General features: G+C 56.9%; 1 protein-coding gene across 1 annotated transcript; it reads right to left on the reverse strand.

The window, feature by feature from the left end:
• Positions 1 to 13,698: 13,698 nt before the first annotated feature.
• VOLCADRAFT_48647 (uncharacterized protein) lies at positions 13,699 to 14,289 on the reverse strand (the record flags this gene model as incomplete). The annotated part of the gene is made up of 2 exons (XM_002950102.1): positions 13,699 to 13,796; positions 14,154 to 14,289. Coding segments are annotated over 2 exons (234 nt in total), but the record flags the coding sequence as incomplete, so codon positions are not given.

Here is a 14,289-nt window from a genome sequence, read left to right on the forward strand (position 1 = left end):
TCTGCGCCCTTAGCTGTATCTGTAGCTGTAGCAGCACCTGCTGCGGCTGCTTTAGCGGCAACAGCTCCTGCAGCGGTTCGCCGCACCGGCGGTACGACGGGCTCCAGACCCCCCGCAGAAGCCGACTGCTCCGTCACCTTCCATCGGCGCACCAGGTTCACCGGCGGTACGGTACGTTGGGTCGCATCACGTGGTGAGGTCCTTGTCCTAGCCCAGGGCAGCGGCGGCAGGCGGGGGTACACAAGCAAACTGCCGCGCGGGAAGCTGGGCAGCGCCGCCGCAGGTTCACCCCGAGGACCCTCCGCTGCCGTCACCGCCAATGAGGAAAGCACGGCGGCCTCTTCGTCAGCGCCAGAGGCGGCGGCAGTGAAGCTGCTGTCGCCCCGCTTCCGAGCGTACGGCAGCGGCAGTGGCCGTAGCGGCGTCAGGAGGTGAGTGCGCGGCAGTGCCCGCAGCGGCGGCTGGCTTAACGGGACCGTGCCGATGTCAACAGCGGGCTGCCGTACCGTCGTATTTGGTTGCGCTGCCGCAGCTAATAGCGAAGGTAAGTTCCCTATGTTGCCTGATAGGGTCTGTTGCTCAGCCTCACCCTCAGCCTCACCCTCAGCCTCACCCTCAGCCTCGCGCTCGTCCCCCTCCGTACCGCCGTCCTGGCTCTGGGTCCTCACTGCCTCGCAGGTACCGCACATCTCCCCGAACAACTCCTCTACCCGACGTACACAGCCGCGGCCGCTGCGAACTGCCCCGGGAGCTAAGGACATGTCCAAGCCGCGGAGGTTGTTGGTCAACCCTGGCTGGTCAACGTCGTGTGGTTGCGCACCGTACGAGCGACGTAACCCCTTTTGCAGCAACGTTCGAAACGGGTTTCGGAGCTCGCGAAGGGTGATCGGTAACTCGCTGCGCAGGGACGGCGTTGAGGACTGGGTTGAGGTCTTCAGAAACGGTCTGGATGCGATCATGGGCGCTATTGGCCGCGCCACAGGTGTCGCAAATGGATCCGGATCTGGATCCAGCCCCAGCATCCCGTCTGGATCAAGTCCATCCATTTCAAAAAGCCCCGCTCCAGTCTGGCCCTGCGGGCTCGCGAACTGCTGCATGGATCGCTGCTGCTCCAATAACGGTTGCCATGGCTGTTGCAGCTGCGGTTGTGGTTGCAGTTGCGGTTGTGGTTGCAGTTGCGGTTGTGGTTGTGGTTGCCGTGGAGGGTCTTGTCGGCGGCCGTTCGGTCCGCGGGCCCCCCCTCCCTCCTGCGCCGCCTGTTCCTCCTCCCCCTGTGGCGGGTCTTGCTGTCCTTGAAGCTGCACGGCCTGACCCACAGTCCCCGTCGCTATTTCGTCCCGCACTTCCGCCAAGTCCTCCTCTGCCACAGCCCCTTTCCCGCTCTCCGCCGCCGCCGTCGCTGCAGCTCCTCTCCCCTCCTCCGGCTGTTCGCCCTCCTTGAAAATTGCATTTCCTGGCAGATGCTGCGGCTCCGGCTGCGGCTGCGGCTGCGGCTGTAGTTGCGGCTGCAGCTGGTGTTCCGCATCGGCGGCCCAGGCGACGCGCGCAACTGCTGCCGCCGCCTCCTCCTCCTCCGCAGAAGGTCCGCAACCGCATGCCTCTGCAGCCCTCACGCCAAACAGCGTTACCACCGCTGCAGTCGCCGCTGCAACAGCCGTCGCCACCGCTGCAGCCGTAGTGGCGGCGGATGACGCGGCGGCTGCAGCAGCCGGGCGCGGCGACGGCGGTGACAGCGGTACCGCCGTCGCAACTGGACTCCGCACGTGGTGCGGCAGTAGCTGTAGCAGTAGCTGATGACCAGCCGCCGCCGCCGCCTTTGGGTTGGGCCGCTGGTCCGGCGACTGGAGCTGTAGCTCCTGATCGCCGGCGGGTGCCCCCCGATCTCCATCGACACCGTCCAGACCTGCCAGGGCACCGGCGGGTGCTGCAGCCGCCACCAAAGCTACCGCCGCCGCCGCCGCCGCCGCCACATTTACTCCCGGGGTAAGTTCCGTCACCTTCGCAGCCGGTAACGCGGGACCCTGTTGTGGGGCTGCCTGGGGGGGGGACAGCGGGTGCTGGGGCGCTGGTATGACACGCGGGATACGGACGGGGCTTTGGAGTGGACTCCGGACGGGGCTTTGGAGTGGGCAGCGGATGGGGCTGCGGAAAGGGGCTTGTGAAGGCCTCAGCTTCGCAAAGGGGCTTGCAGCACCTCGCTCCGGTCCGGCAGTCGCAAGCTCCGCTGGCATAAGGCCCGTGGCATGAATGCCCGAAGGGCTTGAAACGGACGGAAGGTTGGCCTGCTGCGAGGCCGTCCCCGTGCATTGCAGCGGCTGCTGGTGACTTGGGCGGGCTGCGGGGCTGGTTGGGGTCACAATGCCGCGAGTGGGGGAGCGCTGCGCCGCTGCCGCAACCACCGCAGCCGCAGCCGCCAGCGTTCTTCGTAGCGAAGTTTCAGGCTCTTGGTTAGAAGCTAAAAGGAGTCTAGGACCACTTTGCTGGTGTGGGGCACAGCCGCCGGGTTGGGCTGACCCATGGGTCGCACAAAAGGCTCCTGTCTGCGGAGGAGTATCACACGGCGAGCGCGGGAGGCCCTGCGGGCTCCCTGTCCTAAACTCTTCTGATATCTGGTGGTGCATATGGATCAGAGTTGAATTTTTGGTGATGTCGGCGATTGAGAGCGCTCGTTCCGGAAAGTTGCACAGGTTGGCGTGATTGGTGCGATAGAAGCCAACGCTTATGCTAATCAACCCTCTTTCTCAGCTGAATTGACTCTTGGGTGCCTTTTGCTTTACAGTAACAGCAGCTGAGTGAGGAGCTGGTTCCGATTGGCTTGCTCTTGGAATCTGTGCTGTCGCGCAAGTGCACCGTACTGCTGTACGTTCGCAAATGGGATGTTCTGATGCAGTGCCCATTGAGGTTCATCTTTTCTTTGCACCCTATGTTAGCTCCCTACCAGGTGCTCTTTGTTTGTGGCGGGTGGTCGGCGCCCTGTCTCGCTGAGGAGGAGAGCGCGTTGGTGTGGGGGTGGTGCTCCACGATATGCAGCCGAACCGCTTACCGAATAACAAGTGCCAGGCACTTCCTGAACCGCTTTTAGTTTTTGGCCGTGTGCCGTCCAAGTCAGGAAAAGAGTTCACGTAAAAGCAAAATTCGGGCAACGACAGTGTTGTTGGCGCTTCTGTAGGTTTTCGGGATGAAGTTATGAGATGTAATTAATTGTGGCAGCATGCCACGGAGCAGGGGCTTGGCTCTTCAGGTGCTACGTTCTCTGTCGGGTCGTTTGCTGTTGGGTTGGCGGTTTCAGCCATGTTACTTCCTCCAGGTCAGTGCTGTTGCGGCACCCGCAATTCAACGTACAGCACACCTCCTCGTACCAACCAGACGGCTAGACAGACTCCAAACTTTGTGTACTGTCGGGGAGAAGCCTCAACCACATTGCACAGAGCAAGCAACACATAAAAGAGCATGTCAGAGTGGTAGGGTACGTGGGAGGTGTTAGATCGCAGCAGATGGTAGTGGAGACATATTTAGGCCCCCAGCGGCAAAGTAAGCTCTGTGGGCTCGCGCTCCTACACGGCTCATGACTCAGCTACAGGCCGGGCCGGGCGGAGTCGGAGCCTTAGACGCCGCCACCCGCCACCATCTGGGTCACGGCAACAAGATGCGCAGCGGGCGGAGCCAAGGGTGTTATGAGCATTCCGTTACTTATGGTAATGACTAACATATCCTTATATGGCGCATAGGCGGAACAACTCCTGCTGTACTATCGTACATCCGTACCCATTTAGGGGAATATCCTTCCTCCAGCCGGTTAGTTCCGTCTAGGCGGACATTTGATTGTCAAGAACCAACTAGCCGATACTGACTGTTATAATCGCTTCCGCTAAATATACATATTAATATCTCGTTCCTACTGCTCGCTAGGGTCTACTCGCTAAAGGGAGGCCGCAGCCACGGACGAAGGTGCCGAGCCCCCTTCCATGGCCGCTGCTTCCTCCTGCTTCGCACGCTGAAGCTGCTAATCTATTACCACTGAATCTAGTCTAGTTGGAGCACGTCCGAGCCGGAGCTCTTTGGGAGCTCTATCTAGCAGCTTGGCCGAAAAATGCAGGAGGTTTGACTGTATGAGCTTCGGCCTCCTCATAGGCCTGGCGGGTACATCTTTTCAGAAGGTATAAAACGTTTAATGACAACAGAAGCTAAATTTCAGTCATAGCTCAAGTTCGAAAGGTTGCTGTGCGCCCGACCGCCGAAAATTGCCTCAACGGGAAATTTCGGCTGACGCAAGATTGTAAGTCATGTTCAAATTGTAAGTCATCAAACTTACAGGCACTACGGTATTATTCCCTCATGGATAGCTCCTGTAACTGCAATAACATGTGTGCAATGAAACTTCCGAGGCAGGTTTTCACTACGTCGAAATCGAATTGCATCGAAGATGTATTGGAGTGCTTCATTGTCTTTCCGTATCTTAGCTTGTTGGCTGGCTGGCTGGATGTTACAAGCTTCAGCGAGCTCGTACGGCTCAAAGGAACCCGGATGCTCATGAACCGCTTTGACAGCGCCGTTGGCTGACGTGGCTCGATACAGCCATTACGACACTCGACACACGGTTTATTGAATTCGTAGAGCTGGTTCCGGAGCCAAGTCGTTGTCCATATAATAGCTTATATGGTACATGCCTTAAGCAGCTGAAATAATGAAGAGCAATTTTTGATATCGTTGAAAGTAAAGGTTCTGAGCACTGAAGAGGCCAGATTCAAAACTTCAAACTTTGGCTGAACAGTACCAAGTGCCGACCGCCTCGATAGGGCAGCTTGTGCTGAGCATCAAACAATGCAGGCTGAACAGCAAGCAGTCCCAGGGCTTCCGCCACCTGACGCCGCCTTCCAGCAGCAGGTCCTTCAAACCATGCAACGAATGCAGCTGGAATTGCAGCAGCACATGCAGCAGCAGATGCGACAGCAATTGCAGCAGGAATTGCAGCAGCAGATGCAGCAGGAATTGCAGCAGTACCAGCAGCAGATGCAGCAGCAATTGCAGCAGTACCAGCAGCAGATGGAGCAGCAATTGCAGCAGTACCAGCAGCAGACGCAGCAGCAATTGCAGCAGGTGGAGATAGACATTTCAAGGCTCAAGACCGACTCCCGCAACACACGGATACGGATGCGCAATGCGAACTTGGTCTGCAACCAGGCGGCGCAGTGGTTGCACAACGAGCTGGGCGCGCTGCCTTCACATGCACCCGTTTCCAGAATGTCCATCCATGACTTGCCTGAGCAGCAAGTGAACCTGTTGCTGGACCATTACGGGTTGGGCCAGCGCGCCCTGAACATGGACACTTAAACGGCGCTTCCTGTTGCTGACGCACCTGGGTGCTGAACGCTGGGACACAACGCCCGTCGAGTGAATGCAAGTCACGTCACTTCTGCCACGCGTCAGGTATAAGCAGCCGGAATAAAGTATGTCCATTCATTTTATTACTTGAACTTGTCTTGCCCACCCACATCCAGGCGATAACCGAACATGGCAGAGCTGCTGTGGCGGGGCCCCAGGGCTGTGTTATATTACATCTTGTATCTGTCCCCAGACGGATACATTTTCTGTATGGTCTTTCCATTTCCGCCTGGCGCGGTTGATGTACAAGCTCGCTGGAACTAACTGAATTTCAACTGCCTATTTCGCCGCCTCTTCTGTCAGATCTATGGCTCCGACCTCCTGGTCAGTTTAGAACTGGCTGTATGACTCATGAGATGGCTGCATCCCGCTATTTCTTCGGACAAAACTCCAAACGGTGTCTTCCAACGCCACCATCTGGTTGTGTGCTGGGTATATATGTGTATATAGGTATATATATCTTGGATATATATACATATTGGATAACCTAAAGTTGTTCATCCTAGATGTGAGGATGAGGTGTTTCGATATGCAGGTACGAGCAATACTGTTGTATGGTTGTCAAGCGTGGGGCCCGTTTATGCTAGCTGAGGTCTTGGACAGGCTCAGGAAGCGGAGTGATGCGAGTAACCTTGTGGAGGGGCCCTTTGAGGCATGCCTATAGGACGGAGCGGTGCAGCTTCAAATATCGTGGGAGCTGCCAGACCAACACATCCTCCTGTTCACCGAATTGTCGCAGCTACCCCTACACTACCACGTTTTCAAACAGGTTTGAGGTTGTCCATTGACAGCGTGGGTCTGTAGTTTTGCGAGAGGAGGTCGCAGAGTCCCTCTCCAACCCTGAAGGGGCCGGACGTGGGGCACTACCCCTCCGTTTTCTATGTTTTCTGGGACACAACGTATGGAAAGAGGCCCCGCAAGGGCTACACGAGGTGGGCGTACGAGTGGAATGGCTGATGAACAGGCCATTGCTAGAAGGTGTGGTATTGGAGTTCAAGGACCGATTGGTGAGTGGTTGGAAGCATACATGTCTAGATGTCCAGCCAGATGTGTACCCATCACATGGCAAGCAACCAGGAATTCACATGGCGAAGTCTAAGCATTGGATGGGTCTGGCGGCTGAGGAAGCGGGCAGGAAGGAGTTGTGCCCGCATATCAAATGTTTATCCCGTGTTCAGCAAATCGCATGCTTATGCAGTTTAGGCTTTGCTGTTGGGCATCGGCGGCTAACAGAGGGCACAAGGGACGGCGTTATATACCTAGGGAGGAGAGTATGCCCCTGGTGCGGCACTCATAGCCATATCGAGGGTGAGAAGCACATTTTGCTGGACTGTCCAGTGTATGACAAAATCAGACCTGATATGGACTTAACCACACTTTGAGCACATGAAAGACGCTATGAAGTGGGAACCTGAATGCCTGGCAAGGATGCTGGAACGTAAATGGTCCCACCGCAACTCTATCATTCCTTTTGGTCGTTAGTATCACTTGCCTTGTCTGAAGTGCGAGGTACAATGGTGCTTAGAGGCGATCTGGCAGCCCTTGAGCCCTCGGCTCGTAGAAGGGCGGGTTGCAGGTACGGGGAATGCACCCACGACCATGTAACATACATACACAATCAGTCTCCTGTACCAAAACTTGGTGTGCCACAGACCCACATAACACGTGGTAGTGTAGGGTAGCCGTGACAATTTAGCAAACAGGAGGCGGTGCACTGGTCTGGCAGCTCCCAGAATTTGTCACATGAACAATATCTGAAGCTGCAACACTCCATCCTTCAGACCTGCCACCAAGGCCCCTCCACAAGGTTACTCGCATCACTCCGTCCCCTGAGCCTTTCCAAGACCTCGGCTAGCATGAACGGGCCCGTTCATGCATCTTGGCTGCTGCCTTCTGAGACCTGTTGTACTTCTCCAACACGAACAGGCTGCATGTGCAGGAGGACATCCCTGTTAAACCCTAGCCATGCATGTGCCCAATCAAATCATTTTCATTTCACCATATCCCATCCTCTCACCCTGCAGGATGCACAACCTGCTGAAAGAATAATAATTAGGTATATTAACTCCGTATATAGTATCAATCAAGCAAGTCGCCCGCTGGCACCCCACCCTATTCTGATGCTGCCCTCAGTGGAACCCTCCAATTGCAGGCAGGCCGAGGTCACCTTCAGGTAGGCGCCTTAGGTTGCACCTATCCGACATAGCTACAAGACCGCTCTAAATGAGCGAAGACCTCCATATTGAAGCAGATATAAGAAGTTGGGCTGACGAGGTACATACAAGGACTAGGACAATTCATCACCATCAGTAAACAGTCTGGGGGTAGGTCAGGAATACACGTGACCCTTGCTTCTCATATCATTTGTCTGGAAAGCATGCAGGCACTTCTGCAGTATCTGCACTATCTAGCCACCTGGCCAGCCAGCAGCCAGCCGCAATGGCAGGATATCACTGGATCCGTCAAGAAGCCCCTTCACCCCGGACGCCACATACATCACACAGCAGGCCGCGGCCACGTCATCCCCGCGCCCACGCCATCCCCACTGGCCACCTGCCACCTCTCACCCTCTAATCTTTCTCTCCCTTCCTTAATTCTGCACTTCCTGGATGGCTTGAAAAATCACAAAATTATCGAGATACCGTGCAAGTCCCTGTTCATCCTGTACATCTGGCTGCTATTGCTGCTGCTACGACATGAATGACAGGGACTTAATCCCCCACCGCACCTCACTGACTGAGCTCCATCAGGGCATCTGACACGGCAACTTCCCACCACCACCTTACCTCCATACCCAACCCCTTAATGCGCTGAGCTCCAGCTCATCATGGCCATCATTATAATTATTGATCTTATTATGGTTTTCAGGTTCCCACACCTCACAACACCGCCGTCGTCCGCTGCTGGCGCCGTAATTTAGGCTGAAGCTCATGACCTTCCCCTTCCCCCCATCCTTGCTGCTGCTGTTGCTGACTAACTTCCCGTACCGCCAGCACCCGCTCCCCCTTCACTACGCCGCCCGTCGTGACAGCGGCGGTGGGGGCGGCCTCCTCCAGCAGCGTGTTTTTAAGCTTGTCAGAGGTGGCGGATGAAACCAGTGCTGCCGCCGCTGCAGCTGTCATGGTGGCACCGGCGGCTCGCCGCCTTGTCCGCGCACTCATACTTGCAGCCAACATCCCCTTTCCAGCTGCATCTGGACGTACTTCAACAGTGCCAACAACAATTGCATCCTTGATCGTTTCCTTGCCTGATGAAGTCGCTGAAGGGCGGGCACCGACAGTGTGAATGGCGGCGGCCGTGACGGTGGTGTCGCGTGTGTCGCTTTCAGTTTGTACCGCTTCAATGTCGCTAAGCACCGCCTTGACGTCGACCACGTCCTCATCAGGTACAACGATGCCCTGTAAACACAACGTGAGGACAAGAGCGACGGCACAAAGGCTTGCCAACGACGACATCTCGTTTTCTTGCCTCATTGCGTGCCAAATCTGCTATAGCGACCTTCACAATAGGCAGGTGCGGCCCGCACAAAGCTACATCTGCTGCCCCGGCCCTTCCCCGCGCCCTCGGAGATCTCGCCCCTATAAGCAGCAATGACGCGGCAGAGCCTTTCCGCTTCAGGATATGGCTAGAGTTTGCACGGCATGATAGCTATGTGTGTGTACCTGCCCTCGCGCCCACTTGACGTACACGCCCCAGTCAGCCGACCCGCGGGTCAGGGTGCCCGTGTCCGCCAGCACGACCAGGCCCCGCCGCGGCCGCGTGATGGCCACATTCATACGGCGCGGGTCGGAAAGGAAGCCGACAGCGCCGCGGTCGTTGGCCCTGCACCAGCCACCAAACGACAAACTGTCAACGATGCTCAACACGATGTAACGCTGGGTCACCTGTCCATACGAGTTACGAAACGTGCCAAGCATGCAAAAAAAGCGAACATACAAAGGAATAAAAAGTGAACATACACAACCATTGCCCCGGGGAGATCCCGGGAGCGAGACCTGTCAGGGTCGAAAATCCTTCCCATGGTGGAAGGTAAAGTGCCCTTAGTTGATGGACGGTGGTGACCTGGGATAAAGTTAACCTGCGCGCCGACCAGGAATGGAGTTGGGCCGTCGTCGATCCGGCAGATTCCGTTGGATGCTGGTGTTGGGTGCGAACCTGAGCGATCCACTGAGAAGTTGACTAGGGTGACTGGATGAGGGTGCCCCGAAATACCGGGGAAGGCAGGGTTTCGCAGGGTAGCTGCCACGGGTGAAGATATAAACCCCTGTTCCATACATCATACAAAGGACGTAGGACCATGCGAAACCCTAAACCCCTTTTTAAGTAAAGAGTTCCATTGTTCTTGCAAGGGTTAATGAAGACGGACCCCATTCAGCTAAACAGTCTTAACTTTGCCCTCCTCCGCGCATCCCCTCCTCTTCCCTTCCTCCGCACCCACCTGACGGCTGAGAACACCACCACATCCGCCTCCCGGCCCTGGTAGCCATCCACAGTGGACACCGCCACCTCCAGCCCCGCAGCCGACCAAGCCGCCTCCAAGCCGCGCTGCCGGCAGAGGGATTCAATCAGCCGAACCTGCAACACCATGTCGCAATGAACAGCACGATAACAGCGATAACAGAACGGGGATGAGTTAGGCGTGTACTTGAGCGGGCTTGTTCAGGCAACACGTGAAAGTCTCGGATATGGATGTGAAGGACAACAGCAGCAGTAGTGGCGCAACAGCAGTCGCAGTAGCAACACCTTTACACTCCCCTGTACGGCCGCAATCCGACTTCTCTAGCTCTGAGCCTCTGTGTATGTGCTGTAAGGAAATCCCCCATAACTCTCTTACGCCGGTACGATACGCGGGGGCCCCACCTGGCCTCGGTACGGCGTCAGGATGGCCGCACTGGTCACGTCACCTGCGACAACGGAGAGATGCCAAAGTGGCAACAATGAATGTATGTTTGGTTCGGGTCGTGCTGCTGTCCACAGGTGAGTGCTGCTCTGATCCCACACATCCCTCAAAGCCAGGTAAGGCAGGGCAGGGCAGGGCAATGCGTCCAAACAGGAAACGCGGTGCTGTGTATACCCACCGGCCCCTCGCCATGTCGCACGTCATAGAAAATCCGTAAGAGCGCAAGGTGTTTCCCTTTGTCACTTGCACAACAGGTCGAAGGGTAAGACCAAAAACATCGGGCAGCAGGGCGCCCCTATATTCCGCTCTCTTCAAGCAAGCCAGCCTAGGTCAGCCAGGCCCCCCTACCCCCCCACCCCCCATGACCCTACGACCCTCACCGGCCGCCAGGAGCTGCTGCGTCACCGCCAGAGCCAGCAGCGCCTCAGCGGGATTGCGGTACGACGCCCTGTCACTGGACTTGGGCAACGTTGCCGCCGCCGCCACAGGATCAGCATCACCACCAGCAGCATCACCAGCAGCTTCGGGGCCCTTTCTCTTACCGCTCTTACCGCTGCCGGCTCCTTTTCGCCGTAGCAAAGCACCACCAGCTGCCTCACCGCTACTGCTACTGCTATTGCTAGCTAAAGTAGCAGTCGATATCTCGGCAATGCCGCCGGAGGTCTCCTCTCGTCCGCCAGTCACTTGCACCAGTGCTAGAGGCTTCGCGGCGTTGGGCCATGGGAAACCCTGATGGGTGCCATGGATAACAAGAAGCGTAATAATAGCAAGCTGCAATAACAACAACAACAAGAAGCGCACTTGGTTTCCACGTCCCGAATCCTGAGAAAGGTAACGTACGCCACGTATTTAATTAGATTTAGAGGGGGCCTCGGGCTGGGCGGAGGTCCAGGCGTAAAGGCCTTGTGTCATGGACTCCGTAGGAAACATGACACCACGCTAGGCAGCTACAGGTCAAACTTGCAGGTGCGGCAGGTGCGGCCATGCCATGCCTGCTCCTCCCACCCCACCTTTTCGCAGCTTACCCGACGCTTTGTGTGTCAGTCGAGCTTTGGATTCCCCTCCCTGGCCTCGGCCCCGTATACCATTATGACTCGATTGACCTTGACAGCGCGTCGAAGCCTCCCCGCGTGCTGTTGGGTCCACATCCCGACCAAATCTAGGCCGTCTAGGGCTCGCCTAGCTCGCCTAGCAGCACCGCGTCCCTTCCTCCTCTCCCTCAGGCCCCGCATCCAGGGAGGGATCCAAGCGCGGCAGGATATCCCCCAAAGTCTTATAAGCACATCGACATCGGGTGCCCGCCCGGCCATTACCCTCCCCCCACTCACACACACCTTGGGCAGAGGCTTGTCCACCGCTGTCACACCGTCATGTAGCCGACCGCCGTAGAAGAAGGCGGAGGGGAAGGCGGAGATGGCGGGGTGCATACGGTATTGCGTGTCTAGCAGCAGCGGCAATACGCCTGTGCACAAGAGGAAACCAATAAGACAGGGGTCGGTGTTGGGATACGAGCGGGTCACTGGGTAGGGTAGGGTAGGCTAGGGTGGGAGGAAATGAGGCGCACATAGCGTGTACAAGAACACCAGGCATGGGGGCTGGAAACACCTCACCTCCCGTTGCAGACACCCGCTCGAACAGCGTGACGTTCAGGCCGTGCTGCAGTGCCGCCTCTGACAGCACGGTGGGCGGCAGCTGACGGGGATCTCCGGCCATCACAACGAAAGCTGACCCGCGCGTCAAAGCCACCAGCACTGACGGCTCCGTTGCCTGGCTGGCCTCATCGACCACCACACAGCGCCATGGCCTGCGCAGGTCCAACAACCCACACTATGACACGGATCATCACAGCTAATGGCTTCTTAATGGCATTCCTATGATAATTCTTCTATGCCACATGACACTTTGCAGACACGACCACCAAGAAATTGCACATATTACACATAGCAAACGCATGGCCGGTCGTTTTGCTAGTTAAGAGGGTATGGCGGGAACTAAGGACTTGTGCACAAAGCGGTTCACGTGCACGTCACTTCCGCTCGTTCACCTGCCATCCAGAATGGAATCCCCGGCCGCCGTACAGGTCGCCACCACAACCTCCGCTGCAGCCACAACCGCAACTGACGCCTCTCGCAGCGCGGCCTCAGCGCGTTCCAGGTCAGCTCGCACCTCGGCCATCTGGACAGAGGCGGCGGCCTGTGCAGCGGCTTCTAGACCTGACGCCCCCAACCGAGGCGCCTGCGTTTGGCCAACCGTGAATTTCTTCAGCATTTTTTTATTGTGTTCTTTTAAGTTATACATCATAAGGGGTTTTAGCTCAGTGGTAGAGCGCGCGCTTTGCATGCGTGAGGTCACCGGTTCGAACCCGGTAAGCTCCACAAACCAATATTCTAATCAATTTTTTTCTTGCATATTGCATTTAGCTTACACGAGGATTTTGAGTTTTCATTTAATTTGTAGTTTTTAGTACATTATGTATTGCTAAATCAAGGCACTAATAAACGTTTGTTGCAAAGCTGACAGGGAAACGACACATTTTCATCCCCATACAAGCCGGAACCAATAAATTACGGATGCGAAGGCTTGAATTTGTTCAAACCTGACGCCATACTCACCTCCCGCCATAGCTCCTGCTTCCGTAGTGCCTGCGCCCGCAGCTGCACCGCCTTTCGACCCAGAGGTGTCGCCTCGGCCTGGGCCTCCAAGCTCAAATGCCGCAGGGACTCTCGCGCCTTGGTGTGGGCAGGTTGATAGCATATGACGCGACGTGCAAGGGCAACGCGGAAAGGGCAATCCATTTACTTTACGCGAAAGCTGCGAGGGCGGGGCAGTAGGCCTTCCAAATTCGCGTGCCAGGGCGGGGCAGTAGGCCTTCCATATGGCGGATGTGCAATCGCGAAACAAAGGTGATTAAAGCGTGAAACGGAACGTGCCTCTAGAGTACCAGGCCAGGCTGACCGACGGATCAGCCTGGTCTACCCTAAAGCCCCAAGCATCCTAAGAAGAATGGAGAGGTGAGCAAGGACGGAGAGATGGAATTCCGCACTAAATGCTGCTCCCTGTCTCTCCTGTACCACAAAAAGCCTACCATCCAACTTCACACGCAGGTGCGAGGAAAAATGGCTCTGCCGAACCTCGCGACTCCACAGCCACAACACACCACCTAGCACAATCCCATAAGTGCCTCCGCGTGCTGTGTCTTCAGCCTACCCCAGGACCCCATGCTCCGTCTAACCCCCGTCTATCCCAAAATGAACTAAAAACTGTAACAGATAATGCACAACGGTATATGCTTTAGTGAAACGTGGTTTTGCTATCGCCGTCTACCCCCTTCCCCTTTTCCCTGACCTCCCAAAGACTGCCTCGCTAAGCCAGCAGGGCATGTCGGTGGCTCCGTGCGATCCTACCTTCGCTGCAGGTCCCAATCGCACCGCCTTCACACCCCGGGTCGCCAACCCCTCCACCAGGTTGTCCACCGCGGCATTGGTATCCGCAACCGCCAGCACCGGGCCCATGGCTGCTGCACGTGGCGAAGCGGCGGCAGCCGCGCCGGCAGACGACGAAGAGGAGGAAGAGGTTTTGCGGCCAGCGGCACGAGGAGCTCGGGTTGCTGCCCCCTGGCCCCCATTCCGCACCCGAACCAGAATCTGCATGTGGACAGACGTCAGTTGACACGGTTTGATACAGGTTCATGAATCTAGCAGCCATGAAGAGGAGGAAAACCCTTAACAGAAAAGAGAAGCGGACAATGGCGAAATAGGCTCTTACACGTGCTTCCGACCCGCCTTCAGTCTTCAACAACGATCCGTAGCAACCCGAAACTCGCCCGCAGCTGTCCACACGGGTTAGCTGGCTGGCTGGCCGGCCGATTGACTGTGCGCTGTGCCGCCCCCACTTGCCTCTATCAGCGCCAGCAGCGTGCGCGTCTTTCCTGTGCCCGGCGGGCCCTGCCACAAGGTGACGGTGCGTGTGAGGGCCGCCGCCACGGCACGGCGCTGCGAGTCATTGAG

The sequence above is a fragment of the Volvox carteri genome, assembly GCF_000143455.1.
Source record: "Volvox carteri f. nagariensis unplaced genomic scaffold VOLCAscaffold_17, whole genome shotgun sequence".
NCBI lineage: Eukaryota > Viridiplantae > Chlorophyta > Chlorophyceae > Chlamydomonadales > Volvocaceae > Volvox > Volvox carteri.